The 27,873-nt window shown below is 43.1% G+C and overlaps 1 protein-coding gene across 16 annotated transcripts in view; it reads left to right on the plus strand.

Moving 5' to 3' along the window:
* The window catches only part of MAGI1 (membrane associated guanylate kinase, WW and PDZ domain containing 1), a 728,953-nt gene that overhangs the window by 563,156 nt on the left and 137,924 nt on the right, over positions 1 to 27,873 (plus strand). For all 16 annotated transcript variants that reach the window (XM_075549926.1, XM_075549927.1, XM_075549933.1 and 13 more), the window contains exon 3: positions 20,573 to 20,692. In XM_075549926.1, the coding sequence (XP_075406041.1) occupies positions 20,573 to 20,692 (120 nt within the window). The remainder of the gene's footprint in view (positions 1 to 20,572; positions 20,693 to 27,873) is intronic.

Consider the following 27,873-nt stretch of genomic DNA (forward strand, 5'->3'; position numbering starts at 1 on the left):
GTGCACCTGAGGCGCCAGGTGGCACCCAGGAAGTTTGGTGCTGAACTGTTGACACGGCTTCTCTATGCATGGTGGAGAGGCTTGTCTTTTTAGGCTCATTGAAGGTTCTAAATGGTCGGTAGCGTCTGCCTTTCATATGTGAAAAGAGAAGAAATTAACTTTATTCATTTTACAGGTAGTCACTTAGCTTAAACTTCTGATTGAGCCCTGCTTTGGGAAGTTTCTATTTTCCACTTCCCTTTATTTTGATTTCCAAACCATAACTCCATTGAGGCAATTGCCACTGAGTCAATTTCAACTCCTACCGACTCTATAGGACAGGTAGCACTGCCCTCATGGGTGTCCGAGACTGTACCTCTTTATGGGAGTAGAAAGCCCCATTTTCCTTCCTGAAGCAGCTGACAGTTTTGAACTGCTGGCCATCAGGGCTCATTAATTGACGCTAATTGCCAATGTTCATTAAGTGCTTAAAATTTCTCCTCAAAACAAACCTTTGTGATGTGGCTAACTTTAAAGTTACTGCCCTTCATCGCTCCTTGCTCTTTTCAGAGGTAACTTGTATTACAGGTTGAGATGAGCAAGTTTCTGGATTTCCCAGATGACGCATGTAAATGCCATTTTTATGCTTTGTGGCAGCTGTAGTTTCAGAATGTATTGAGACTTTCACTCTTGGCTTCCCTTTGGACAAAAAATGTGGATTTCTCAGAAGATGAACCAGTACCTGCTCGCGTGAGTACTAGTAAAAGCTCTAGGACCGTCCATCATATCCACCGGGTCCTCTGCCAACAGGAACTCAATGGCAGTCCTACCTCAGGTCACGGGAGGAAAGAGAGAGTGCCTCTTCACGCTCTCTGTCCTTGATCAGCAAGCGCTGTAGACAAGGAGGACAAGTCAGATGGAACTCAAGAGTGACAATCAGAACATGTTGTGTGACAGAATTCTCATATGTGTAAATACAGACATTTGTCTTTCCATGTAAGACTAGATTATATATCACAACTAAGTTGGTGTTCCTGCTTAACAAATTGATCATGAAAATTTCTACTCTCAAAAAGGCTTGGTTTCATCTAGGCGTGTATGAGGCCTGGTTTGTATAGATGGCAAGGGCATAATTTACATACTTGGGTGAATGAAACTCCCATGGGCAGCAAAGGTGTGGTTATTTAAGAAGTCCATTGCTCCCCTGGAGTCTCTGAAAGAAGGCTTGTTTGAAAGAGACCGTGTTTTGCTAGCCAGTAAAGACAAGTTTATGGCCTTTATGTAATGGTTGTTTAAAGCAACTTAGAATATTTTGACTTGACTTATTTTTATAAGTGAAAGAAGGATGAGGCTATCTGTTCCCATAAAGATTTATGGCCTCAAAAAACTTAATATGAAGGGTCACTATGTCCAAGTCCATTAAAGCATTCTGATTCCATTTCTCAATGACCCCCAAGGGCTTCCAAGACTGTAAATCTACGGGAGTAGAGAGCCTCGTCTTTCTTCCATGGGGCAGCTGGTAGATTTGAACTAGTGAGCAGCTCATTGTGCAACCCAATTTGCCACCAGGAGTCCCAGGCTCACTGTGCGGCAGAATCGCCTTGACGACAGTCTATTCACGGCTTACCATGTCAAGACAGGCTTCTCTTCCTCCCTGTCTAAGTTTTCCAAGCATAAACTTAGAGGCACTAAACCCAAACCAAACCCACTTCCATGGTTGGAGGGCAAGTCCAACACATAGCAAACGTAAGTAGGATTTCCAAGGCTATAAACTGTTACGGGAGTAGACAGCCTCGTCTTTCTCTCACTTATGAAAATGGGAGCAAATTGGAGGTTTGAATCAATGACCTTGTGGTTAGCAGTTCAGGGCTTGCCCTGCAGGGTCCCTGGGCTCCTTTTGGAAGTACTGGTTGGCGTGTTTCATTGTCAGTTTCACTCTAAAAGCTAAATAATCTTGCCTAATGGTCAGATTTAAAATAATAATTAATATGACTCATCTACTCAGAATAGGCGGTAGTTGGGGAAAGGGAAGCAATAAATAATGTGAGAATATAATTGCTCATTGAGAAATGAACTAAACAAAATGAGGGCAAAACAATTAATCAGCTGCTTCTAGATCATTCTGTAGTTACCCCAAGTCCAATTTTTGGGGTGTGTGCGACTTGTAGTTACATATATAATTGGTGATCATTAGATAAGGGGAGAAAAAGTCAAGGCTATAATTCACTTCCTGGGAAACTGCTGTTGTCATTATGCGTGTGTGTGCGTGCATACATGCGTGTGTGTGTGTGTGTGTGTATGTGTGGAAGTTTAAGGGGCTTATAAACAACAGAGCCCCAAGTGTGAATTCAGTTACCTTTGACCCCACCCTTAAGAGGTGATGCAGTGCTCAGGCTTTGCAGTGTTTCGTACCTAAAACATTTGGGGGTACCAAACCCAATGCTTTTCCAAGGTGAAAACTGGTATGAAAAAGGGGTGGGTGCATGTTAAAAATGGAAAGATATTTTTCATGTTTGTTCTAATCATTTGATAACTCTTCAGCACTGTGTTCATGTTCAGGTAGAAATTTTACTTTTTTAAAAAATGTGCTAAAGATTGTGACCTTCCAGAAGCAGGTCACCAGACTTGTCTTCCCAAAGAACAATTGGGTATGCTTAAAGGACCTCTTTTTTAGCTTGTAGTTGAGTGCCTAACTGTTTACACCACTTAGGGACATAGCAGGATTTATACTTGGTGGGAGCTAAAATGAAGTTCATATGTTGATAAATATCTGGCCATATGCTTGTGAAAGAAAGCATCGAGAGCCGTCACAGCTCAGACGAGGTAAAAACCATTATTAAATCTATCAATCCAATTGGATTCAGTATTTGCTCAGCAAATAAATATTACTTTCATTCAATTAGAAAGAACTGATCGTGTGGCATCATGGGTTATGCTTTGGACTGCTATCCTCAAGGTCTCCAGTTCGAAACCACCAACCCTCCACATGGGACGATGAGGCTTTCTTCTCCCATAAAGAGTTGCAGTCTTGGAAACTCACAAGGGCAATTCCACTCTGCCCTACAAGGTTGTCATTAGCATTGACTTGATAGAAATGAGTTGAGGTTTTGAGATCGTGTGAAGAGTGATATGCTAATATATAGGGGGGCCCCAAGTCTTCAACTTCAAACATGGTATTTGGATAACTAGTGATTTTCTTTTAGATGGATGTTAGCCTGTCATGACAAGCGATGGACTATTTGGGTATTAACAAAAAATGTTCACATTGTGATTTTTTTTAATTGAAAGGTAATCCAGAGAGTTGTGGTTGAAAGCTGCGTACACTGGGGTGAGAGGCTTTGAAACTTGGTTTAACTGGTTACTGAGCATTAAAGAATAAGGTTATAGAAAATGTTGAAGTTAAAGAAAGAAGACTCTTCTTGGGAAGATTAAATTAGGCCTGATGTGTGGAAAATCCCATGTTCATTGTTAGCAATCTAGTAAATGATCCATAGCGAGGCTAGTTCCCTTTTCCATGGCATTTCTTGCTCAAAAACAAGGTAGATAGTGATAATGGTTTTGCTGCCGTTGTCATGGTGACTGCTTTTTACATCCTTATTGTAACCAGGCTAAGCAGTTTCCATGGACTATGTTATATAGTTTTCACACAACTGTACCAGGCAAATATTATTATTATTGGAATACAGACCTGGCTTGATATCTACTTCTGGGGGATACATATCAGCCAGGAAATCACCATTTACTCTCTGACACATGTGGGGCCACCGTGAGTCACAATTGGTCCAACAACAACTTATTTTATTTGGGTTTATTAATATTACACTCAGCTTAAAGATGAGGGAATCAAAACCCAACATGTATTCCCTGGCTACACTTGCATAGCTTGTATATATGGGTTTGAGTTTACCAAGTTTGAATTAGGTCTCAAAGTATGTCTCAAAAAGAACCCCCAATAAAATGATTTATTAATTTTTTTTAAAAAAGAAGTATGTGTTATACAGTGCTCTCAAGCTGGGAAAACTCCAGCCCACTACAATTTTGAAGGAAATAACATAGGATGGCCACTGATTTCTGATCTTACACTTGCTCTGTGATTCTGTATTGGAGAAGGAAGTATACCTTATACTATTATTTATGGAATTGTAACAATTCTTCCACTAAATTTTACTCTCCTTCAGTCCAGAGACTACTTTCTGTTGCTCCCTCTCTTATCAAAACCATGGTTTTTAACAGCTTAATTGATGTACAATTTACATGCCATAAATTCACTTGTTAAAAGAGCACAATTCAGTGGGTTTACAGAATTATTCCAACTCCCTAATTTTCGAGAGAATTTTCTTCACTCAGCAGAAGTCTAAATGTGCTCTTTAGTAGTCAAGCCTGATTTTTTTAAAAATAAGTTTGAAAGTTAGTAGCTGTGAGAAAAATGTAGCCTTGTGTTTGCACTCACCTTATTCGTGGTAGCCGGCTTGTATTAATTACTGCCAGCTTTTCACCAAAAGAACCGTTTTCTTTCACGTGTCTGCAGAGTCATCTGGATGAAATGGCTGCAATGAGTCTGCTGCATTTTGTATAAACAGTTGCTGTGATTAATTCAGAGGTGGTCACACAATGGCCTGTGATAATGGAGGAAATCTGTCTGCTCTAACCTCTTTTTATCATCGGCAACGTTTAGTGCTTGATGTGGTATTACTGACTTCCCGATCCTTCCCGGAGCATAAATGTCTCAAGAGAATCCTCGATGGTTGACTTTGGAACAGCAAGTGTTGAAGGTTCTTATCCTGTGTTTCCTGAATCCTCTTTAATATTGTCTGAAATGAATCCTGACAGTTGGAGAATTTTCCCTTTCCTGTTTTTATTGAGTGCACGGTTTCCCGGAGTTCTGTGTGTCCACGGTCCCTTCTCACCAAGAAAAGGAGGAACTGGGGTTCAGAGTCTGGTTCAAGTTACAGCTTGATTTTCCAACCGGAGTGGATTCTGGTCTCCTTAGTCTAGTGAAGGGGCTGTAAAACGTGGCTCCCAGTGTTTGTGGTTTGCATGCGGGAAGTGACGGGGAGGCAGTTTTATCACTCTCCTGTCGTCTTCCCCCAACTCCATCGACCCCACACCCCCTGCATTTCTTCCATGAGAACAGTTGGTGTTTTAATGCGGTCTGACGTCATCAAACCAGTTCTGATTGAAGGGGTCCCCAGCGGCGTGGGAGTGGATACTGCGTTGTCAGTGTTACCTTTAGGAGCGGGCGCGATCACCGGGTTTTTCTGCCGTGGACCCGCTGAGTGTACTTGCTTCTTGACAGTCGAGCACCTCCTAGGAACGCCCTTACCAGCCAGTTACGGTCCTCCCCCGAGCCTCGGATCTTTTCCCTAGGAAAGAACTGTCCCAGTTCTGTAACAGTAAAACTCTGGGTTCAAACCCTGGCTCTGTCTCTTTCTGTCTCTGTCCGTGTTTTCTCCTCTGTGAGGTGAAGAAGGAGAATAGTAGCTACTTCGTGTGGCTGGTAGACGGATTACATGAAACAGTACATATAATGGCTTCATGCTGAACCTAATACAGATACTGGTTATGAAACACTTTGAATGCTTTAGATCCGACAAGGACGTTTTAATCCATGCACACAAACTGCCATGGCTCTCGGGATGATGCTGTGATAGTCGGGGCAGTGGTTATTCTCGGAGTTGGACAGTCAGAACTTAGTTCTTACCCCAGCTCCTTCCCTTTGAGCGCCTCTTCCTGGGAGTCATTCCCTCCCAAAGACTTTCCTAGGGGAACGTGCCCTCTTTCCATATACGATTTTGTCGGTGGTCTGCAGGGCCTGCATTTTTTTCTTGCCATGGTATCGATCTCTGTGAAACAGAGCATGTTCATATTTGCAATCACTAAGGTCAGCTAACTTACAGGCGCGGGGGCGATAAAAAGATGTGTTGGCAATTTAAACAGTTTCTGTTGGACTACCTTCAGACTTTCATCTGACACTCAAATCTTTTCCCTCCTCTATCCTTAGCTACAGCCACAGGGAGAAGAGCTGGGAATGAGACCATTACTTTGACCTTGAACGCGTCCCCCTTTCCTATTTAGGCAATGCTTCTGGACCATCAGCAAACTAGGAATAAATGCCAAACCCGTATTTATTTCCAGTGTCTTAGGTGTGATCCATCAATGAGATCCCCGGGCATCCAATGTTCATCTGTGTTCAGGTACCACGATGTTCATCTGTGGCACCTGAAGGGCCTTGCTATCCCCAGCATGGGAGCCTTAGCTGGCATGACTTACTGGGCTTCCCACTCTTGCTGCACAGCATCTTGGCAATATGCCATTCAACATGTAATCACAGAGTATCCTGTTCCGATTCAGGATAGGATGGTGAGGGTCTTGTTTCTGACCTTTGTGAGCAAGATTGGGAGATTTAGAGAGATAGCGCCCAATTAGTCACAGCCTGCTTCTCCAAAGCATGGATCTGCGTTGCCCTGCGAGACCTTCCTCCTCGTAGCGCTTCCTTGTGACGTGAGTCAAAGGGTGGCATTTTTGTCTAGCACCGAGGATGGGGCATTCCTGCCTGTCAGCAACTTCGGAACGTTGGTTCTGGACCTCCTCGGATTAGGTTGTGCTTTATAAATCCTTTTTATTTTGTAATTCCCAATAGGGATGATGTCATTCAAGTCCCTTTTATATGCTTTCCCGTTTATAATCTTCGCAGCTTTGTTCTGCATGAGGCATGGAAGGGCTGGGGGAGGGGGCGGTGTGTGTGTGCATATTCTCATTGCTGGATGACACTGACTGATAGAGGCACGTTTATTCCAGTTCCTTTCGGGATTCACATTTGGAACCACCAATATGGGTCTCACACACCTCCTCTACTGCTCTGTCCTTTAGTTTTTTTTAGCCTCCCCACCAAGTAGTGTGTTGTTGTTCAGTGCCCTTGAGTCATTTCTGACTCAGAGTGACCTTGGGTACAATGGAAGGAAACACTGTCCTCAGAATTGTTGCTACCTTTGAGCCCATTGTTGCAGCCACTTTGTTAATCCATCCTGTGTAAGTAGTAACACAATTTCTTTCACCTGTTTCGACCTGGCTCCGTCCCCAACTCTGTCCTCTCTGCATATTGAAGTTTCTTCCGCTCCTTCACTATCCCCTTCTCTAACTTGCGGAGTCCCTGGGTGGCACACATCATCAAGTGGTTAATTTCAGGTGAGGAGCCAGGTGAGCTTATTTTAAACATACATTCTCTTACAGTCAAAAGGGGCTTTGGGTCATCCATTGTCAGCGCTCCGTGGATGGCTAATGCTCACTAACAGAAGCGCCAGCGTGTGCTTTTTATGCGCACTAGGATGGCTATTACCAGAAAAACAGAAAATAACACATGTTGTCCAGAATGTGGAGAAAATGGAACAATCACCCGTTGCTGGCGGAATTGTAAAGTGGTGCAGCTGCTGTGGAAAGCAGTTTGGTAGCTCTTCAAAAAGTTAAACATACAATTACTTCTGACCCAGCAGTTCCACTCCCAGGTCTCTGTCTAAATGAAGGAGCAGGGACTCAAACAAATAAGCACACACCCTAGCTCATTGTACCGTTCACATTCGCTGCAGGGTGGAAACAACTCACGTGTCCATCAAAAGATGGGAGAGTAAACAAAATGTAGCGTGTGTTTACAAGAGGGTATTGTTCAGCCTCAAAGAGAAATGAAATTCTGAGATGTGCTATGACATGGATGCACCATGGAAACATTATGCTGAGTGAAATAAGTCAGCCACAAAGGGACAGATTTTGTAAGATTCTGCTTATTTGAAATATTGAAAAGAAAAACATACATAGAGACAAAAATGTCTGTGCATGGGGACAGGAACAGGATGCAGAGTAATTGCTGAAGGGGCACTGAATTTCTGTTGAGTCTTTTGAAAAGATTTGGAAATGGATAGCAGAGATGGTTATAAAACAGTGAATGTACTTAATGTGACTTGATTGTACAATTACCAATAGTTAATTTGGCAAAGGTTTTGGCATATACAAAAACCACAATTAAAAAAAAAGCGAGTGCGTTTTCATTGAACACACAGAATGCATATACACACACATACACCCACTAGGAAGATAAACACACCTTACCCAGGAGCGTCACCTCTCGGTGCTTGGTGCTGGAGTTAGGCAGCACAGGGAAGTCTCTAGTTCTCAAGTCTGTAAAATGTGTAAGGATGTGGTCAGCATCTGCAGGGGCGTTTCCATATTGCAGTTTTTCCGTATTTCAGGTTTGAGAGTAAGGAGATTGTCACTCTTCTTTGTGATTGGTTCGACTCCCAAGGGAATTCCTTCTTTGTAGCCTGTTCTTAGTCTGAAGTTCCACCGAAACCTGTTCACCACGGGTGACCTGCGCCTTTGAACTCCGAGTGACATAAATTTCAGCATCACAGCAACACCCAAGCCACCACAATGTGACACACTGACTGGGAAGTGGTCGCTGCGGCTCGTTCCGTGAGATTTGTGTTTCTGGGTTGGTGAGTAGAGGACAAGCTCATTCAAGAGTCAAAGAATCTAAGCTCGTTTCTGCTGGGCTGCTTAGCTCCACTTTTATTTTCAAACGGAGAGAGCTGACATTGTCAGCAGGCAGGCAATCCCCCAGCATTGAGGAGGATGGTGTAGGGAATGGACCTACCGAGGACTGATTGAAGGCTGGGATGCAAAGAAGGATGCAGCCTTGACGTCAGTGATATTTAACACGAGGGCAAAATTCTATGTGGTATGTTTCCATTGTAAATATAGAGATGGCTTTCCTTAAGCTTATCTTCAGGCGTGCTGTTGAAATCTGCATCCCAGTTTTCAAGCTAGCCAACTGAGAGTCGGTTGGAAATCAGCTATTTGTTTTGGGTGCACGTATTACAATCCAGAGACCGTGAAGAAAGCTTCGTAAGTATTGTTTCCCTCACTCTTCATACCAAACCATGAAATGTAGATTTTGCAATTATATCAATTTTACAGGTAACCAGACTGAGCCCCCAAGAGGGTTAGCATATGCATTCTTCAGAGTTAAAATGGTGGAGCTGGAATTTTAAATTCATTTTTTAGGCTTAGACATTCAAGCTCCGGACACTTGTGCTAAAGCCCCTCCAGGATGAAAGGTATAATTCTTGTGGTTCTGACAAAGATTTGAGAGGTTTTTGAAACATTTGTGGGAACCTGGATGGAAATAGAATGGAGTGTTTTCCATGAACTTTTAAAATGCCCTCTGTAGACTCTCAACCCAACAAACAGCCTCTTGCTCTCCGTCTCTATTGTTATGTTCAGAAGACAGTGTCAAGCTCCTGCTAATAGGCCTCTCACACTTTTCTAATGTTCGTTCATTTCTCCCTGTAATAAGAGAATGCTAACCCCAAGGCTTGATGTTTCGATTTTATGCAAAATGAATTTATATTCTTTTATTCCTGTTGCAATTCTTATTAAAATGACCTGCTACTTATGACAGTACTCTCCTCTCCATTTGAGGAAATGCTAAGAATTTCCTTTTTTAAAATGGTTATTATAAGCAGCAAAACTTATTCTTTGTCATGTAGAGTTCTGAGGTTTTGACAGATGTATCCATTTGCTGGATTCTGAACAGTTTGGTCATTCGCGAGGTCCCTTTGCTGCCCTTTGTAGTCAGCTGTACTCCCGACACCTGGCATCGACTGGTTAGTCTCCGCCCTGTGGTTTGCCTTGAATGGCATGCCAACTAAGTGGAATAATATCCTCTGTAGCCGTTGGAGTCTGGCTCTCTTCTCACTTAGCATCACGTTTTTAAGCTTCATCCATGCTGTGCGTATTTGTTGTTTTGCTGAGTAGTATTTTGCTGTAAGAGTGCACCGCGGCTTATTCATTCACCAGTTGAAGGAACTTTGGGTTGTTTCCCAGTGTGGGAGCTCGTGTTACATCTGGAGCCACTGTAAACGTGTGTATACTAGTTTTTGTGTTAACATATCTTTTCCTTTCTCTAGTGCAAACAGACAGAAGTGAGATGGTTGGGTCATATAGTACATGTATGTTCAACTCTTCCAGAAACAGCCAAATTGTTTTCCCAAGTCACTGTCTCAGTATGTCTTCTCACCAGTAGTGTGCAAATGGACTTCAGAAAGCTCATGGAAAACTGGAATTAAGAGACAATAGAATTTTCCCATTGATTTTTCCAAGCCCCCTCCCTAAAGTTAGAGGACCCGTTGCTCCACGGTTTTGCCACCCTTTGCTACTGTTAAGATGTTCTAAAACACATTCTGATAGGTGTCTAGTTAGATGTTCTATTGTAACATGAACATATTTTAGTTGTTTTTTAAAGGCAGGTTGATTGGAAGAGAAAACATCCAATAAATAGAAAATATTGGGTAAATATTGAGTGAAGAGATGACTGGCAAAATTGATAGCGGTGGGAGACGAGTAAGTGCTAGTGGAGGAACACCATGTTCACCCTGTTCCATCTCCTCTGGAGAAAGAATGAACCGCATGAGCTGTTCGGGCTATCTAGCCAATTTCAAGCAGTGTAAGTAGAGGCAATTGCTTTGATGCAGAGAATTATTATCTGCCCTTCACAACAGGGTGGTTGAGATGACACATTTATTGAAGCCGTGTTCTTAGATTACTGCAAATAGGATCCTGATTAATTAACAGCAGGTGATATCATTGGGTATTCACGATTTAATTTTAGGACTCTGTGGGTTAAGCATTCCCCTGCTAGCAGTCTGACCTTGAGATCACTTGGACAGTTCCTGAGTGAGGCCTCAACATAGGCTGCATACCAGAAACTTGATGTTTTCTGGTACACGCAGCAGCAGGGAAACATCTTACAAGCCTTTTACCATCATGGGCTTTGTGGTTGTTGTCTTTTTTTTTTGCTGCCTCAGTTGGATCTTTCAAGAGAGCATGCACAGTAAGAAACAGGGCCAAAGGACCAGAAGACTGGTTTCCTTTCTGTAGCCATGCTTTAGGGAATTTGATGATAAGGAAGGTCACTTTCTGATTTCCTCCACAAGGGTAACTTAAGCCAGGTACACTAAAGGTTTATGATCCGTGAAATGTGCATAAGGAGCAAGGAGCCACTCAGCCATTACTGGACGGACTTTCTGGACATTACTAATTCACCCTGAGGCAGTCCCTGGGACAGCGCTCAACCTAATGAGGTGACTGATGACTTGGTGGCAGAAAGTTTGAGAGTGCTCACTACTGTGGGTGAAGCTGGTAGGTCCTTTCACACCTGAAAAGAGGTCCAAGTATCTGAATGGTTTGAGATTTACAGAAACACCATCAGGTAGAAACACAGTACTATCTTCTCCTCAGCTTGATTTATTGTATATTCCTCATCCTAGCAGGTCTTGTTGATATTATTGCTGGATATCTTTGAGAGCAGAAACCTTGGAACTTACTGATTGTATGATTCAGATGTGAGGTAGTTAGTTTATTATGCCAACCTTACCAGTAAACACATGTGGGGTTAATTGAAGGGTCGAGGGATAAATGGCTCTGTGAACCTTGCCTTTCTAGTTCTTGGGTCTCTTGGTTTCTGATGGTTGGACCAGGGTGCAGATACCTTAGCCAATTCCCTTCTTTAGCTGGCAAGGCTCACTTCTTGCAAGACATCCCTGAGGAGAAGCCACATGGACCTACCCGATGCAGACTTGAGTGCGGGAGCAACTGTGTAGAGACCCCTGCCAGCGCTGAGATGCTTACACACTCACTGGCTCAGCTTTCCTCCTGCAGTCAGCATCATTGCGTCTGTTTTGTGAGATGGAGGAGGAGGACTTTGTGGATTGGTGTTGGACATATGGGTTAATGTTGGACTTGTGGGCTTGGGCAGCACGGGGTTGGGATGATTTCTTGATGTGCACTTAACCTTTATATACAACTCTCTCCCATACATGAGTGTCTGTGGATTTGTTTCTCTAAAGTACCCAGACTAATACAAGATAGAATGCACACACCCACTAACTAGGGGCTACCCCCAAACCTGGAATTGCTCTGGGCAGAGTGGAGCTTTTGTAGCGTACACATTATTCCCGTGAGCATCAAGCAACTTGCTCTGAGTTTGTGCACCCAGTGGCGTCATCTAGGAAGGTTCTCTCTGGTCACTTTTTAATGAGAGCAGTTTCACTTGAACCCCTGTTTTTGTGATGCCTGATTTAAGAGAACAGCATGCAGCTGTGAAATGTTGTTTCCTGCTCAGGAAAAATGCTGCAGAAACTGTTGTGATATTGAACACAGCTTACAAGGACAGCATTATGGGAAAAACTCAAGTTGGTTGTCTCATTCCAAAAAAAGGTGAAATGTTGATTGATGACAAACCTAATTCTGGATGTCAAATATCCCGAATGGATGAAGATGTTGACTACATTCATTACACCAGGTTAGACTGTTAATCAAACTTTCTATTTAGAGGTTATGAAAAGATAGCATAACTGTGTGTGACAAAAAAGGCCTGATTTGTGACAGACAGGAGACTGGTTTTGCCACCATGACAATGAACCTGCTCACGCAGCCATCTCAGTGTGCCCGTTTTTCCACAAAAATCGCATGCCTCTCTTGCCCGACACACCCTACTCAACCTGTGCTCACTCCATGTGACTTGCTTTTGTTTCCGAGAATGAAAAGGGACATGAAGGACAGCAATTTGACAATGTAGAAGAGGTGAAGACAGAACAAGGGAGGCGCTGTCAACTATCCAAACAGATGAGTTTGAAAAATGTTTCCAAGAATGGAGTCACATATTTGATAAATGTATTAAGTGTAATTGAGAGTATTTTGAAGGTGATAAGGTTGTTTTGTAAAAAAAAAAAAAAGTAAATATATAGCTTTGAAAAAATTCCATTTTGGGGGGATCCCCTTGTATATATATGTGTGTGTGTGTGTATCTGGTAGCCAGAAACTAACTAAAATTACAAAAGAAACATGTTGCCACTGAGCACCTCCAACTCACAGGGCCCCTACGTACAGTTCCTGACAACAGACTCATCTTTCACGCACAGAGTGGCCGTTGGGTTTGAACTGCTGACATTAGGATTAGCCGCCCCTCACCTAACCTGCCCTTGTCCGGTGGCTCTCAGTAGCCACAGCGATGGATGAGTAGCTGCCGTGCTGGCCGGCAGGCCGTGGAGCATCGCCATCGTCACAGACTGTGACAGAGTTTGCAATAAGAGGCGTCAAAATCGCAACGCCTGGTTTCAACCAAGAGCTCCATCCAAGATATGTATGTGACACCGGATAGGTTATTTCATTTCTCGGAGTCTTCACAGCCTCACCAATAGTGAAAGCATTGTAATGATCCTTATTTCCAATTCTTTGTGCAGATTAAATACAATAATATTGACTCTGTGTGAGACCTTGCCTGACACACGAGTGAGTGTTCAATAGATAGAAGCTCTTCTTCTTTCCCTGGTATTTGATCATCTCTCTTTAATTGTTGTTCTTTCGCAGGGAGGGGGGCCACTGTATTGACAGTTTAAAGCTGCACGTGGTGGTTGGCCCACTTTCCAGGCAGGCAGAAGGCAGCGGGCCAGGCTGTAGGAAACCCAGTTTGTCAACCTAGTGATTTTCCTTCTTTCTTTTTAAAATATGCTGCTCCTGAGAAACAAGATAGAATTTGTTTTACTCCTCTTCTGTCGGGAAGTAACCCTTCTGGCTTTGTTAGAAGCATGGTTTGTAATCATTGTTCCCACCCCAGATGGGTCCTGAAAACCCTTTGAAACGCCATCTGCCAGGCGTGTGTCCAGCCGGCAGCCCGTCCTTCGTTCTGCAACAAGAATAGAGGCGGGTCCCCTCCCTCAGCCCTTTCTCCTCAGCGTCACTGAATGGGCCTGTCCCCGTTGGCCCACACCCAGCGAGGGCTGCTGGGGACAGCTAGGAGGGACCTTCTGGGAGCTTGCTGCTTGGAAAGGTTTCGTCTGGGTAATAAACCCTGGAGGTTTTGAGGGTGGAGACTTGCCCACTCACCCAGCCCCCTCCTTGCTGCACAGAACCAATTCTCACCCGGTTTATTTACATGGGAAATTGGTTTTCTGCTGGTTATTTTTTCCTCTCAAATGTAGCATTTTGGGAGGTCTTGGTTTCCTGGGATCCTCTCAGGAAATCAAGATCCAGGGGTGATTATTATCTTTAAAGTAAACCTGATCAATTGGATCTGAAATCATGATAAGATGGCTGCAGGAGTAGCAAAAACCCAAACACATATGTGGTGTGTGTGTATATACATACATATATTTATATTTATTTGTATATACATATGTACAACAAAACAAAACAAATACACACACATCTGTTTTTCCAAAGCTTTTAAAAGCCAACAATTTTTTTGTTTGGATTTTTACTATTTTCATCTTGTTTATTGGAGGTACAGGGGAGAGACAAATAATGTATTAAGTTAATCGAATTTTTAGTGTGAAGACTGAGTAGAAGCGACTGCTATGTAGAATGTATTTGGGAGAAAACCCTTCCCAGCAAGCTTCCAGAAGATTCTGTTGCTGCCCTGCCCTCGAAGTTCTGTTTGTGTTTAAAAGGAGCCGGCTGAACAGCTTTTTCTCCCTTGGCTCCAGGGCCTCCCACCCTCTTCCTGGGCTCCTGCCTTACTGGCTGCTGCTCTAAGTCTTCTTTGAGGATCTTCATTGTCTGCTCACTTTCTGAACTTAAGTGGTTTAACATTCTATTCATTTTATATACTCTCACCTCAATCATCTCTTTCTGTCCCTTGCCCTGAAATTCCAGTGATTCATTAAATTCTTCAGTTGCTCTCTGCCCGACCTTCCGATTCCTGTAATCTGCTCTCTACCACATCGCTGCACCTAGCTTTTTAATAAAGTCACTGCCATCAAGGCCATCCCTGCTCATAGTGACCCCGTATAAGAATTCTGAGACCCTATAAAGGCAAATCTTTACAGGAGTCGACAGCCTCCTCTTTCTCTCTTGGAGCGGCTGATAGGTTTGAACTCACCAACCTCTTGGATAGCAACCTACTATCTAACCCACAGTGCTATCATGGTTCCTAAGGTATCTAGTAGCCATCTCAAGCTTAACACGTCTACTAGTGAACTCTTTATTTTGATCTCTCCCAATACCATATCCCCCAGTTTTTCCCATCTCTATAACTGGTACCACCCATTTGCCCAGATCAAAAAGACATCAGTTTTTATTTTGCTATTGTACTTACACACTATATCCTATCCACTTGCAATCCCTATTAGTTCTGTCTTCAGAATATAGATCTAGCATGGTTCAATGCCTACCCTTGAACTCTGGTAGCGTAGCAGGTTACCTCTTAGGCTGCTAATTGCAAGGTGGGAAGTTCCTTAAAAACCCACTATATAGATGTACAGCCTCAGAAACCCATAGGGGCAACTCTACCTGTCCTATAGCCTCAGAAACCCACAGGGGGCAACTCTACCTGTCCTATAGCCTCAGAAACCCACAGGGGCAACTCTACCTGTCTTATAGCCTCAGAAACCCACAGGGGCAACTCTACCTGTCCTATAGTGCTGTGTACTGGGGACTTCTTGATGGCAGTGAATTTGCAGTTTGGCATCCTATACTTCAGCTGCTGAAAACGCTGCATTTTGTGATAGATATGAGGAATCTGACCACTGACCGCCTCCATCACGCGGCCATCGCCCCCATCCTGTTCCACTTGGACAACGCAGTAGCCACCTACTGCTCTCCCTGTTGCATTTTTTCCCTCCCCACTCCACTCTTTGCATCTGTTCTCTGAAAATCAAAATATATATTTTTAAACAGAAAGTTGAATCATGCTACTACCCCACTCAAGACCCTCTCGTGAGTCCCCAGCATTGGGAGAATACATTCTGAAGTGTTTTCTGTGGCCTGTATAGCCCGGCCCCTTGCTTGCATTTCCCACATTGTATCCCACACTCTGCAACCGATCCCTCAACATGCCAGGCCTAGCCTTGTTTTAATGCTTTTTGCTGTTACTCCTGGCATGCTGTCCCATCATTCCCACCTGACCCTCAGTATAAATGGTACCTGCATAACCAGGCTTTCCCCAAGCATCTCTGAAATACAGTGGCTTCCCTTTTCCTACCTTGTTTGCTTGCTCCCAGACACTTTCTAACTCTTAAAACTCATGTTTTTCTTTTCTTTTTTTTTTCTGGTGTGTGTGTGTGTGTGTGTGTAAGAGATGTATATACAAGAGCAATTGAACATTGAGAAAGCATCCCAGCCCAGTCCAGATCAAGTCCATAAGTGTAATATGAGCCCATATGTCTGATTCTAGTCTATAAAGTCATCTTCAGAGTCACGAAATACATGCAATGAAGTCAAAGGCAGGATGATCACAGGCCAGCAGGTAGAAAGTCTTTGGATCCAGTGCGTTGTAAGCATCTCAGCACTGGCAGGGGTCTCTCTGTGACTTCTCCGGCTTCAGAGGTCTGGCTGCATCAGGGTAGGTCCATGTGGCTTCTTCAACTCAGGACACTAACGTAGATCCATGTGTCCTGTCAGCTGCAATGTCTCCCAGGGAGTCAAAACCTATGTTTTTCTATAAGAGAATTATCTCCACTTCAAACCATATACTACATTTGTTCACACCTATATTGATTGTCTTCTATTGTAAAAATGTAATTTTTATTAAGGCAAGATTTTGTCCTGTTCACCAGTGTTTCTCCAGTGCTGAAATTAGTTCTTGGCATATATGTGGGCTTCAGAAACTATTAATTGAATAAATGAAAATATAGTGCATGTAATGTATGTAATGCCACCTACGTATGTGTATGTGACTTTAAAGCGGTTGACACAGCCTTGCTGAAAGTGAGGAGAACTTGAGGCACTTGCTGTTGATGAGTAAGGAGTGTTGTCTTTAGTATGGATGACAACTTACTGTAAGGAAGACCAAATTCTCACAACTGGACCAACTGGTACCATCATGATAACGGAGAAAAAGTTGTCGAGGATTTTGTCTCGCTTGGATCCACAATCAATGCTCATGGAAGCAGCAGTCAGGAGATCAAATGGCATATTGCATTTGGTAAATCTGCTGCACAAGACCCCTTCAAAATATTGAAAAGCTCTAGCTTGCCATGGTTCCTGGAGAAAACACTTGCAATGCACCCATTCTTTGCACTGTTTGTAGTTACTCAAAACACACAGACATCAAATACAGGAATGTTAGTCTGGTTGAAGATTTAACTTTGCCAGAGTCAAGTATGCACAAGTGTTGAGTTTTCTGACTTTTTAAATGCACTGTGCCCATTTAGTTTAGGTATGTGGACACGGTCATTCACATAGGCAGAGACTGCACAGTGTTAGGAATATTACAGTTGATAGCAATGCAATTGGCCGTTCAGTTGGTTTTATGTTCAGCAAAGAGGCCCTAGGAATAGGTAAAATTCCCTGCTCTTTTAGAGTGGAAACTATTGGCACAAACATATCACCAGCCTTTATGAAGTTGTCCCTGCCTAATGGCTGCTGCAGCTGTGTCCGGGTAGACTGTGCTCTCTAAGGTTGGCAATGGCTGAGTTCTTAAAGCTGAGAAACAGAGCTTTGTTACAAGATGCTGCCGAGCAGTCTCCTAATCACAAGCTCTTGGTTAGTAGTCGAGTGTGTTTCTATTTGTACCAACTAGAGATGAACACGCCATGTTGCTGCCCGGTGCCATCGAGTTGGTGCTGACTCCTGGCAGCCCTGTGTAGGACAGAAAGGGACACTGTGCCCCCTCCTCAATCAGTGCTGTGTCTGCGCCCATCCTTGAAGCCACTCTCATCTTGTTGAGGATGTCTCTCTCTTTTTTTTTTCTGACACTCTGCCAAGCATGATGCCTTTCTCCCAGAATTCTCCCTCCTGGTAGCATGCACAGAGTATATGAGGAGTCCCTTCATATTTCCTTCTAAGGAACAGTTTGGCTGTAATTCTTCCAAGACAGTGTTCTTTTGGTGTATTCAAAAGTCTTCTCCAACCATAACAATTCAATTGCGTCAGTTCACCTTTGGTCTTCCTTGTGCATCGTCCATTGTTCTCACACGTATGAGCCAATTAAAAATACCATTGTTTGGGTTAGGCTCACCTAGTTTACAAAGGTATATATATCATTGCCTGTGGACACTTAGAAAAGGGAGTTTGCCGTTTCTTTTGCCCGTTGGCGTATGCCATTTGATTTCTTAAAGTTGCTTCTTTGGGCTTTTTTTGTGGATCCAAGTACAATGAAATCATTCACAATTTTAATATTTTCCCCATTTATCATGTGTTACCTTACCTTCTTGTGAGAACTTCTTTTTAATACTGAGGCGTGATGCTGTAGTGCCTCATGTCCTCTTCGCTTTCAACATGCAAAGTTTGTTAACTGTAGGTACAGACTCTTAGTGCATCTTCTTCCGATCTTGATGCTGCGCCCTTCTTTATAGCCCAGCTCTTGGATTGTTTGTCAGCATACAGATGGAATAAACATAGTAAAAGGGTGCAACCCTGTTGGGCTGGGAAAGCTGGGATGTTACTGTATGCTGGAAATTATGCCAATAGAATCAAAGATGCCAGTAGGATCGTCCATGGCAGACAGGTTTGAGCAGAACTACGAGACAAAGAAAGATTAAAAATAATGTTTTGACAAGCTGCTTCTAAAAAAAATGTCCAGTGAAAAATCGCATGACTATCCCCAGAACCCTGTCTTATACAGTGCTATACGACAAGCTCCCAGATCAGAGGGCACAGAAATATTGCTGGCGAAGAGCTACCTCTAAAGTAGAGTTGACCTTTGCGATGTGAATGGAGTCAACCTTTGGTGAGCCTTCATTTGCAGATGAGGTTTGACTCAAAATGAGAAGAAACAGGTGTAAACATTCATTAGTAAACAGAGCTTGAAATGGGTGAAGTATGAATCTGGGAAAAAGCACCACAGGCCTTGCAAAACAAGCCATGCTATTTAAATCCTCTAATTTGAATATAGGAGCAAAAATCATTTATTGGTTCTTGTTTCATCTTCCATAACATTTAACATCAGCCCCTACTACATAATACATAATTGCTTCATGTTTTATTTTTCTTAGTATATATGAGGGCTACCCAAAAAGAGCCAGGAAGAAGTTCCACTGGGCAGAACTTTTGTAGTCCGCATTTTTCCTGCTAGACCAGCATCAAGCAACTTGCGCTGAGTTAGTGCACTCAGTGGTATCGCCTAGGAAGGTTCTCCCCAGGCACAGTGAGTTTTTTCTTAAAAGCAGTTTTACTCCAACCTTGTTCTTTGTGATGGCTGGTTTAAGAGAACTGCATGAGGCCATGAAATTTTGTTTCCTGCTCGGGAAAAATGCTGCAGAAACTGTTGTGCTGTGGAACGTAAAGGTGAAATGTTGATTGATGACAAACCTTGTTCTGGACTGTCAACTTCCTGGGTCAGACTGTTAATCAAGCTTTCTATTTAGAGGTTCTGAAAAGATTGCATAACAGTGTGAATCAGTAAAGGCCTAATTTGTGGCAGATGGGGGACTGATTTTGACACCATGGCAATGCATCTTCTCAAGCAGCCATCTCTGTGCCAGTTTTTGGCAAAAAACAGCCTCTCTTGCCCAAACACCTTACTCACCTGGCCGTGTTCCGCATGACTTCTTTTTCTTTCCTTGAATTCTGAGGGATATGAAAGGACAGTGATTTAATGACGTAGAAGAAGTGAAGGGAAAAAAAGAGGGAGGTGCTGTCAGCCATCCAAACAGATGAGTTTGAAAAATGTTTCCAAGAATGGAATTGCAGATTTGACAAATAAATTAAGTGTAATAGCGCGTACTTTGAAGGTGATAAGGTTGTTTTGTAAAAAAAAATTAAATACATAGCTTTTGGGCGGGGGGGTATTTTGGGGAGGAACGGAGGTTCCCCTTCCTATGTAACCCACATTCTGTTTATTCCTTCCATAAATTTTGGTTGCGATTGGTCTACGATGCTCAAACTACAGCCTAGATTTGAGCTTGGTAATTTAAATGCTCCAGAGGCCAGAAGAATTGAGAGGACATGCACATTAATTTAGGCAAAGAATTCTCTAACAAATGGATTGCTCTCTCTTTCTAGTCAGACGTAGGGGTGGCCTCTTTTTACTGAACATGTTAATTACATGGGTAACAGCAGCATTGTGATTCCTGGGCCATGTCCAACTGCAGAGGAGCTTGGGCAATCGCGTTTCCGTAGTGACATGTTGATGCGGTGAATGCCATTCTCTTCAAAGGGCTGATTACTTTGGGATTGCCGGACGTATTGAGGAACGGAAGAATTTCAAGGCCTGTGATAAAAACGATAAACCCTTTAGGCTCTGAGCTGAAGGTGGATTATATTTGGGTATTTACTGGACTCTTAAAAGCTGTGATGCCTGTATAAAATCCAAGTCACCTTTGTTCAGTCTTTCACTTTTAGAAATTGGTACAAACACATTTTTACCTCCAGGGGCATTGCTTTCTTTCTCTTCTGTGAGGTTCCCTGGCAGAAAGGGGCACAAGTCGGGATGTTGTTCTGGAAGAAGAAGTTGCCTTTCTCCGGTCCCTGGGTGCACAGAGAAGTCGGCACAACCTGGGTATTCCAGTTTACTGAACAGGTTATTTTAATTACACCTGGATGAGGAGCGCCCTTTGCTTCAGATAATTGATGGTCTTTGGTGCCTTTGTCTTTTCTGCTGCAGGCACAACCCGGTCTCCAAGAGAGGGAGAAGTGCCGGGCGTGGACTACAGCTTTCTGACTGTGAAGGAGTTCCTGGACCTCGAGCAGAGTGGGACTCTCCTGGAAGTCGGCACCTATGAAGGTGAGCTTGCCTTTCAGCAGCGCGAGGAGGCCGCTTGACAGGGTCCAGAGCCACTTAGGCAAACAGGCTTCATAAAGTAAGGAAGCCTGAAACAGACCTAGGACACTGGAGAGCACCCTAATATGATTCGTAATAATATATGGAATAAGGCTTTGCAGAATTCTGTAAATTAAAAAAAAATAGCTCACAGCCAGTGAGCCCATAGGACAGGGTAGACGTGCCCCTGTGAGTTTCCGAGTCTACAGCTCTTTGCAGGAGTAGAAAGCCCTGTTTTTCTCCCAAGGAGTGGCTGATAGCTTCAGACAGCAGACCTGGTGGATCACAGTCTAACGTGTAGCCACTCTGCTACTAGGGCTCTGTTTATCAATATGCACATACATTCGTATAGTTGCTTTCACATTTAGTGCATTGATTTAAATGTTTTGTCTTGTTTTGAAATAAGAGCATGTATGGTGTTGGAAAGAAAAGGAGAAACAATTGTGGTTGATCACAAAATGTGGCTTTATAGAGAGACCTAATTGTGTTAAACTTGGATGAAAGGAATGTCATTTTAACCACCATTATTGTCGTTAGGTGACTTCAAGTTGGTTCCGAATCACAGGGACTCTGTGTATAACAGACTGAAGGAAACACTGCCCAGTCCTCCTGCACCATCTTCACATTCCTTGTTATGTTTATTGTAGGAGATACACACACATACACACATACATACATAAATACATACATGCATGAGGGGGTATCCCCACCCCGCCCACCAAATTGGAATCTCCCACCTCAAAGCTATGTATTTAAATTTTTTATAAAGCAACCTTATCACCTTCAAAGTACTCTCCATTACACTTAATATATTTGACAAATCTACTATTCCATTCTTAGAAACATTTTTCAAATTCATCTCATTGGATGGCTGACAGCACCTCCCTCTTTTTTTTTCTCTTCATCTCTGCTATGTCATCAAATCACTGTCCTGTCATGTCCCTCTTCATTCATGGAAACACACATAAGTCATATGAATCAAGGTCAGGTGAGTAAGGTACGTGGGGCAAGAAAGATATACTGTTTTTTGGCCAAAAACTGACACAGTGAGATGGCTACATGAGCAGGTGTATTGTCATCATGGCAATACCAGTCTCCCACCTTCCACAAATCAGGCCTTTATATATATATATCCTAATCATTTTATTGGGGGCTCATACAACTCTTATCACAGTCCATACATACATCAATTGTGTAAAGCATATTTGCACATTCATTGCCCTCATCATTCTCAAAATATTTGCTCTCCACTTAAGCCCTTGGCATCTGCTCCTCATTTTCCCCCTCCCTCCCTGCTCCCCTGTCCCTCATGGACCCTTGATAATTTATAAATTATTATTTTGTCATATCTTACACTGTCCAACATCTCTCTTCACCCATTTTTCTGTTGTCTATTCCCCCAGGGAGGAGGTTATCTGTAGATCCCTGTAATAGGTTCCCCCTTTCCACCATACCCTCCCTCCACCCTCCCGGTAATGCCACTCTCACCACTGGTTCTGAAGGTATCATCTGTCCTGGATTCCCTGTGTTTCCAGTTCCTGTCTGTATCAGTGTACATCCTCTGGTCTAGCCAGATTTGTAAGTTAGAATTGGGATCATGATAGCGGTGGCAGGGTGCAGGGGGGGGGGGAGGAAGCATTTAGAAACTAGAGGAAAGTTGTATGTTTCATCGTTGCTACACTGCACTCTGACTGGCTTGTCTTCTCCCCGCGACTCTTCCGTAAGGGGATGTCCAGTTGCCTACAGATGGGCTTTGAGTCTCCATTCCGCACTCCCCCTCATTCACAATGATGTGGTTTTTTTGTTCTTGGTGCCTGATAACTAACAGACCTTTTTTTGTCACACTGTTACGCAATCTTTCCAGAACCTCTAAATAGAAAGTTTGATTAACAGTCTGACCTGGTGGGACAAACTCCAAATTCACTACTAGTTCACATTTTCTTCTGTTCTGGAAGTTGACAGAAGTCTAGTATTAGGTTTGTCATCAAGCTACACTTCACCGTTTTTTAAATGAGAAACTGTTCGTACATTTGAGTTTTTCCCATGGTGCTGTCCTTGTCAGCTATGTTCCACATCACAACAGTTTCTGTGGCATACTTCCTGACAGGAAACAAAATTGCATGGCTGCACACTGCCTTCTTAAATTGGTCATCACAAAAATAAGAGGTTCGAGTGAACCTATTTTTACGAAAAAATTCACAGTGATTAGAGAGCTCCATCCAGCACAATTCTGTTTTGAGGGGAGGGGAGGTACCCCCCTCGTGTGTGTATGTGTGTACTTAACTATAAAAGGTTCATAAATATTTCAAAAGTATTCAGTAACTCACCTGCTTTGTATGATTGTTTAGCACCTGCTTGATTCCATATTCTTCCCCCCCATGTTCAACAAATCTTAATAGTTCTTTATTTAAATAGAAAAAGGAAACTTGCATATGTCTGTATCCACATATGTGTTTGTTCTTATTTCTTCCCTGTGTTACACAAGCTATATGCAATGTGCAATTTGGTGTCTTGCTCTTTTTGATTAAAAAATATGTTTTTAGAGGTCTTTGCATTTAAGCAATAGAAAAACCCCCATCCCCACTCCAAATGGTTGTACAATCCTTTGTATGGGCACACAAATACTTGTTCAACTAGTTTTTGTCCGATTTTGGTATTTCAAAATGTGAGTGCATTGAATTACATGGACCTACATAGTTTCACATAGGTGAAAATGTATCTATAGAATGAGATTTTCATAGTCCTAGTCACGTGAAAAAAAAATAGAATTCTTTAATATGAGATTATAGCTTGATTGCTCTGGTTATTATGATGTCAGATAGAGGGTGGTATAACATTATGTCTCAGTGTAATGTAATAGCTAATAACTATTATCAGGGCAGGAGCCTCAGTGCCTAGTGGGTTACGAGTTGGACTACTAACTGTAAGCTCAGCAGCTCAAAACCACCCGCCATTCCTTGAGGAAAAGACCAGGCGTTCTTGGCCCGTGGAGAGTTCCGGCCTTGGATATCCACAGGCAAGTTGTTCTGGGTCCCTCGAAGTGGGAATCAACTTGATCCACTGAGTTGTTATCAAGCCAAATTATTAGGATACGTGTATCTGTTTTATGGAAGAGTCGCTGGTGGCACAATGTTTCAGCGTTAGGCTGCTAACCGAAAGGTTGGCAGTTCGAACCCCTTCAAGGTCTCTTTGAAATACCTGGGGACCTGTCAGGTCTCAAGTAGATGGTTTTATAAAGGAGCACAATACTCTGATATTCTTTTAAGTTGTGTTATCTTTGTGCCTTATAGTGATTGACAAATTGTGTCTATGCATCCAGCAGTGGTTAGACTCAAATCGTTGACTGTGAACTCATGACGATTGCCTTTGTGTCCTGCTGTTTATCGCTTGGGTTAGTTCCTCCGTGTTGCTGGATGGCGGCTGTCGGCTGCAGGGGGTTCTGAGAATTGCAAAGTGAAAATGATCCATTGCCATCTAGGAGTGAGGTGAGGGAGGGGAGGAATAGATGCACTCAGAGCTGAATAGATGCACCCAGAGCTGCTGCAACATGTTGGCTTCTGGAAGTCCATTTAATTGAACATTCAAATGGCAGAGGAAAGAGCAGGTAAGATTGCCGTTAGCGGAGACGGATCCGTCCGTATCTGAGTCCAGTCTTTATGTCCATCTCGGGGACTTGAGCTCTCCAATAGAAACAGCATCCACCGTCCCCTTACAGAAGGGTCTCGGGAAGCAGATGAGTTAGTCAGGGTGTGATGTAGCAACGATGAAACATACAACTTTCCTCTAGTTTCTAAATGCTTCCTCCCCATCCACTATCATCCGAATTCTCCCTTACAAATCTGGCTAGACCAGAGTTTGTACACTGATACAGATAGCAACTGGAAACACAGGGAATCCAGGGTGAATGATCCCTTCAGGACCAGTGGGGTGAGTGGTGATACTGGGAGGGTGGGTTGGAAAGGGGGAACCGATTACAAGGATCTACATACAGCCTTCTCCCTGGGGGAATAGACAACAGAAAAGTGGGTGAAGGGAGACGTTGGAAAGGACAAGATATGACAAAATAATAATTTATAAATTATCAAGGGTTCTTGAGGGAGGGGGAATGGGGAGGGAGTAGAAAAATGAGGAGCTGATACCAGGAGCTTAGGTGGAGAGCAAATGTTTTGAGAATGATGAGGGCAATGAATGTACAAATGTGCTTTATACATTTGATGTATGTATGGATTGTGATACGAGTTGTATGAGCCCCTAATAAAACTATTGAAAAAAAAGAGAAAGAAACACTGTCCACTTGCAATTTCTGATGAGGTAGTTATGGAAATAATTTTACAAAGCAAAAGAACATTTAATCCAAAGAAAAGAAAAACAGGCATGTGACTTAGTCATGGCTTTGAGAAAAAGCATGTGACTTTAGGCAAATAGGGAAATAAACTTTATTGACATGGTTTTGTGACAAATAATGTGATATGCAGCGTTCTTAATTTTGTCATGTAATTTCTTCTTGTTAGAGAAGTAACTATAACCTAATTTTTACACTGGGAAACTGAGGCTCTGTGTCATTTAAGTAACTTTTTACTTGAGCCCCACCCAAGAAGACTATCCTAGCTATAACTAGCAAGTTGTGGGAAATTGCCCATTAGTAACCTCACTTGTCCTGCTAGTGTGTTGCCAGAGAGAAACATTTTCAGAAAAGGTCTGATTTTCTTATTTAGCAACTGTTTCCATGAATAATGTTGCTAAAATATTGTGGCTTTGAAATTTTCTTATACCAAGGATTCTACATTATACCTATTTGACTATCAGTGTCCTTCAGCCTTTGACTTTTCAGTGACATAATTTCCCTACTATATGAAACTGCTTGTGGTGTAGTGGTTACATTTGGGGCTGCTAACCAAAGGTCAGCAGTTCAAAACCAGCAGCCACTTAGTAGGAGGAACATGAGATTTTTCTAGTCCCTTAAAAAGTTTATGGTCTCAGAAACCCCTAAGAGTAGATCTCTCTGTTCTATAGGGTCAGGGTGAGTTGGAATTGACAGTGATGGCAGTGAATGAAATAGGAGCCTGCTGATAATTTTTTGGAACCAAATGGATATAATTTGAAAGCAAATGGGATTTTTATTAAATATCAGATATTGTCATAGAAATCAAGTTGGATAGAGCTTTTAGAACTTCTCTGCCTTTCAAACACACACACACACACACACACACACACGCTCGCTCTCGCTCTCTCTCTCTCTCTCTCTCTCTCTCTCTCTCTCTCTCTCTCTCTCACAACCTCAGGGCGATTCAAACTCATAGTGCCCCTGTGAGACAGAATAGAAGTGTCTGTATGAGTTTCATAATTCCTAGGTTGAAACCATTATGAATGTAGATGGTCACATCTTTGTCTTGTGGAGCCATTGGTGGATTTGAACCATCACCTTCAGGGTAGCAGCCTAACCGCAGTGCCACCAGGACTCTTTCATCTGTCTGTCTTTGCCTCCTCTGAATTGTCCCTGTCCCTGCGGCTGTTGGTGGGGACCCTCCCACGTGAGCAGTCTCCTAGTGCCCTGACAGAGCTCGGATCTCTGCCCCTGCTTCCCGAGCTTGAGCCTCAGGCAAGTGACTTAATGCTCCATGTCTCCATTTCCCCTTTGGTGCCACAAGAATAATATAGTGCCTTCCTCATAGGTAGCATTAAATGAGACTTTAATTGGCAAGGGCTTAGCACAGTGTCTGACACATGTAATCTCTCAATCAGCATTAGCTCTTATATTTACACACATGACTGCTCTGAAAATTCCATCCTCCTAGATTCCCTCTCCCGCCAGCCAGGAAACCAGCAGATTTGTCCGTCACGTGTCCTCAGTTCCTCCCCACTTCCCGGGGCTCACCATCCCATTGTTTCTTCCATGAATGCCCGTGTCTTGGCCTCCTTGGGTTCCAGAAAGTGCCGACTGCAACAGCACAAAGTATTCCTTGCAGGAAGGTACTTTTTAAGTTTTAAAATAAAAGTGAAAACTTTCATGATGAAGTAATTCTTATAGTAACTACAAATTACTCAAGGCTGAGTAAAAGTTGTCTGCCCTGCACCCCACGGGTCACCAGAACCAAACCCGTAAGTGCATCCTCTTAGAGAACTTAGGTAAAGCACCGCATCCTTTGATGTTACTTGTTTTACTCTGTTCTTACTCTCCCCACTTACGGCATCCTGATGCTCTTGCCACAACACGCTATGTGGTTTGACCTCAGGATTTATTTTTTTGGGGGGGTAAATGCTGCCTAGCGCCCTGGCACCTGACTGTCCAGATAGGCACCCCTCAGAGACTTTGCAGGTTTGCATCCAGACTCTCTGGATAAAATTCAAATGCAATACAGTGAGTTGTGTGGATTTCCTTGGCTCCCCAGCATGCGTGAAAGTTCTCTTTCTGGTGCCCAGCCATCAATTGAAGCAGTGTCTGGGGTCTTAAAGGGCTGCAACAAGCAGCCAGCTAAGCAGGGATGCAACGAAGTCCACACAGAAGAAGCGCACCCGCTGGTGTGATCCAAAGATGACAAGCAAAACATTTGGTGAAGAGTGAAGTATCAGAGCTAAAATTAAGAACACTCAATTTGTAGAAGGCAAATTGTGGAGGACAGTGGGAGCCCCAAACCCATCTGCAGAGCCTCTAGTCTGACTGAGCCGCTGGCAGATCCCCTATAGTCAAAGGCAAGAGTCCCGAACAGCCCTGCTAGCAGGCAGAGACCTCTGTAGCCCTGACTGTGTGGAATCGAACTTGGTACCAGGCCAGTCGGCCTCCTTACAGACAGGATCCGAGTTTGTAGGTGCAAGCATCTCTTGTCTATTCCATGACAGATGTTTTCTTCCCTGGCTCTCTGAATGTTGATGGGCCTCATATTCTTCTTTAAAATGGGGATAGAGTACCTATCTCCCACTGATACATTGTATTTTTGTCTTCATACAAATAGGGTCTTATCCTTACCAGTTTAGTGGGATTGTTTTTCATTGTTTTCTGTGGAACTTCCCGGTTGTGAAGCTCAGGAAGAGTGGATGTATAATGATAATATTGATGCAAAGTATTGTGGGGAATGCAGGGGTGAGGGATGGGCGATGGGGGAGAGAAAGGGGATTTCGGGAGCGGATAATGAAGGGAGCAGGAGGGA

The sequence above is a fragment of the Tenrec ecaudatus genome, chromosome 5 (genome assembly GCF_050624435.1).
Source record: "Tenrec ecaudatus isolate mTenEca1 chromosome 5, mTenEca1.hap1, whole genome shotgun sequence".
NCBI lineage: Eukaryota > Metazoa > Chordata > Mammalia > Afrosoricida > Tenrecidae > Tenrec > Tenrec ecaudatus.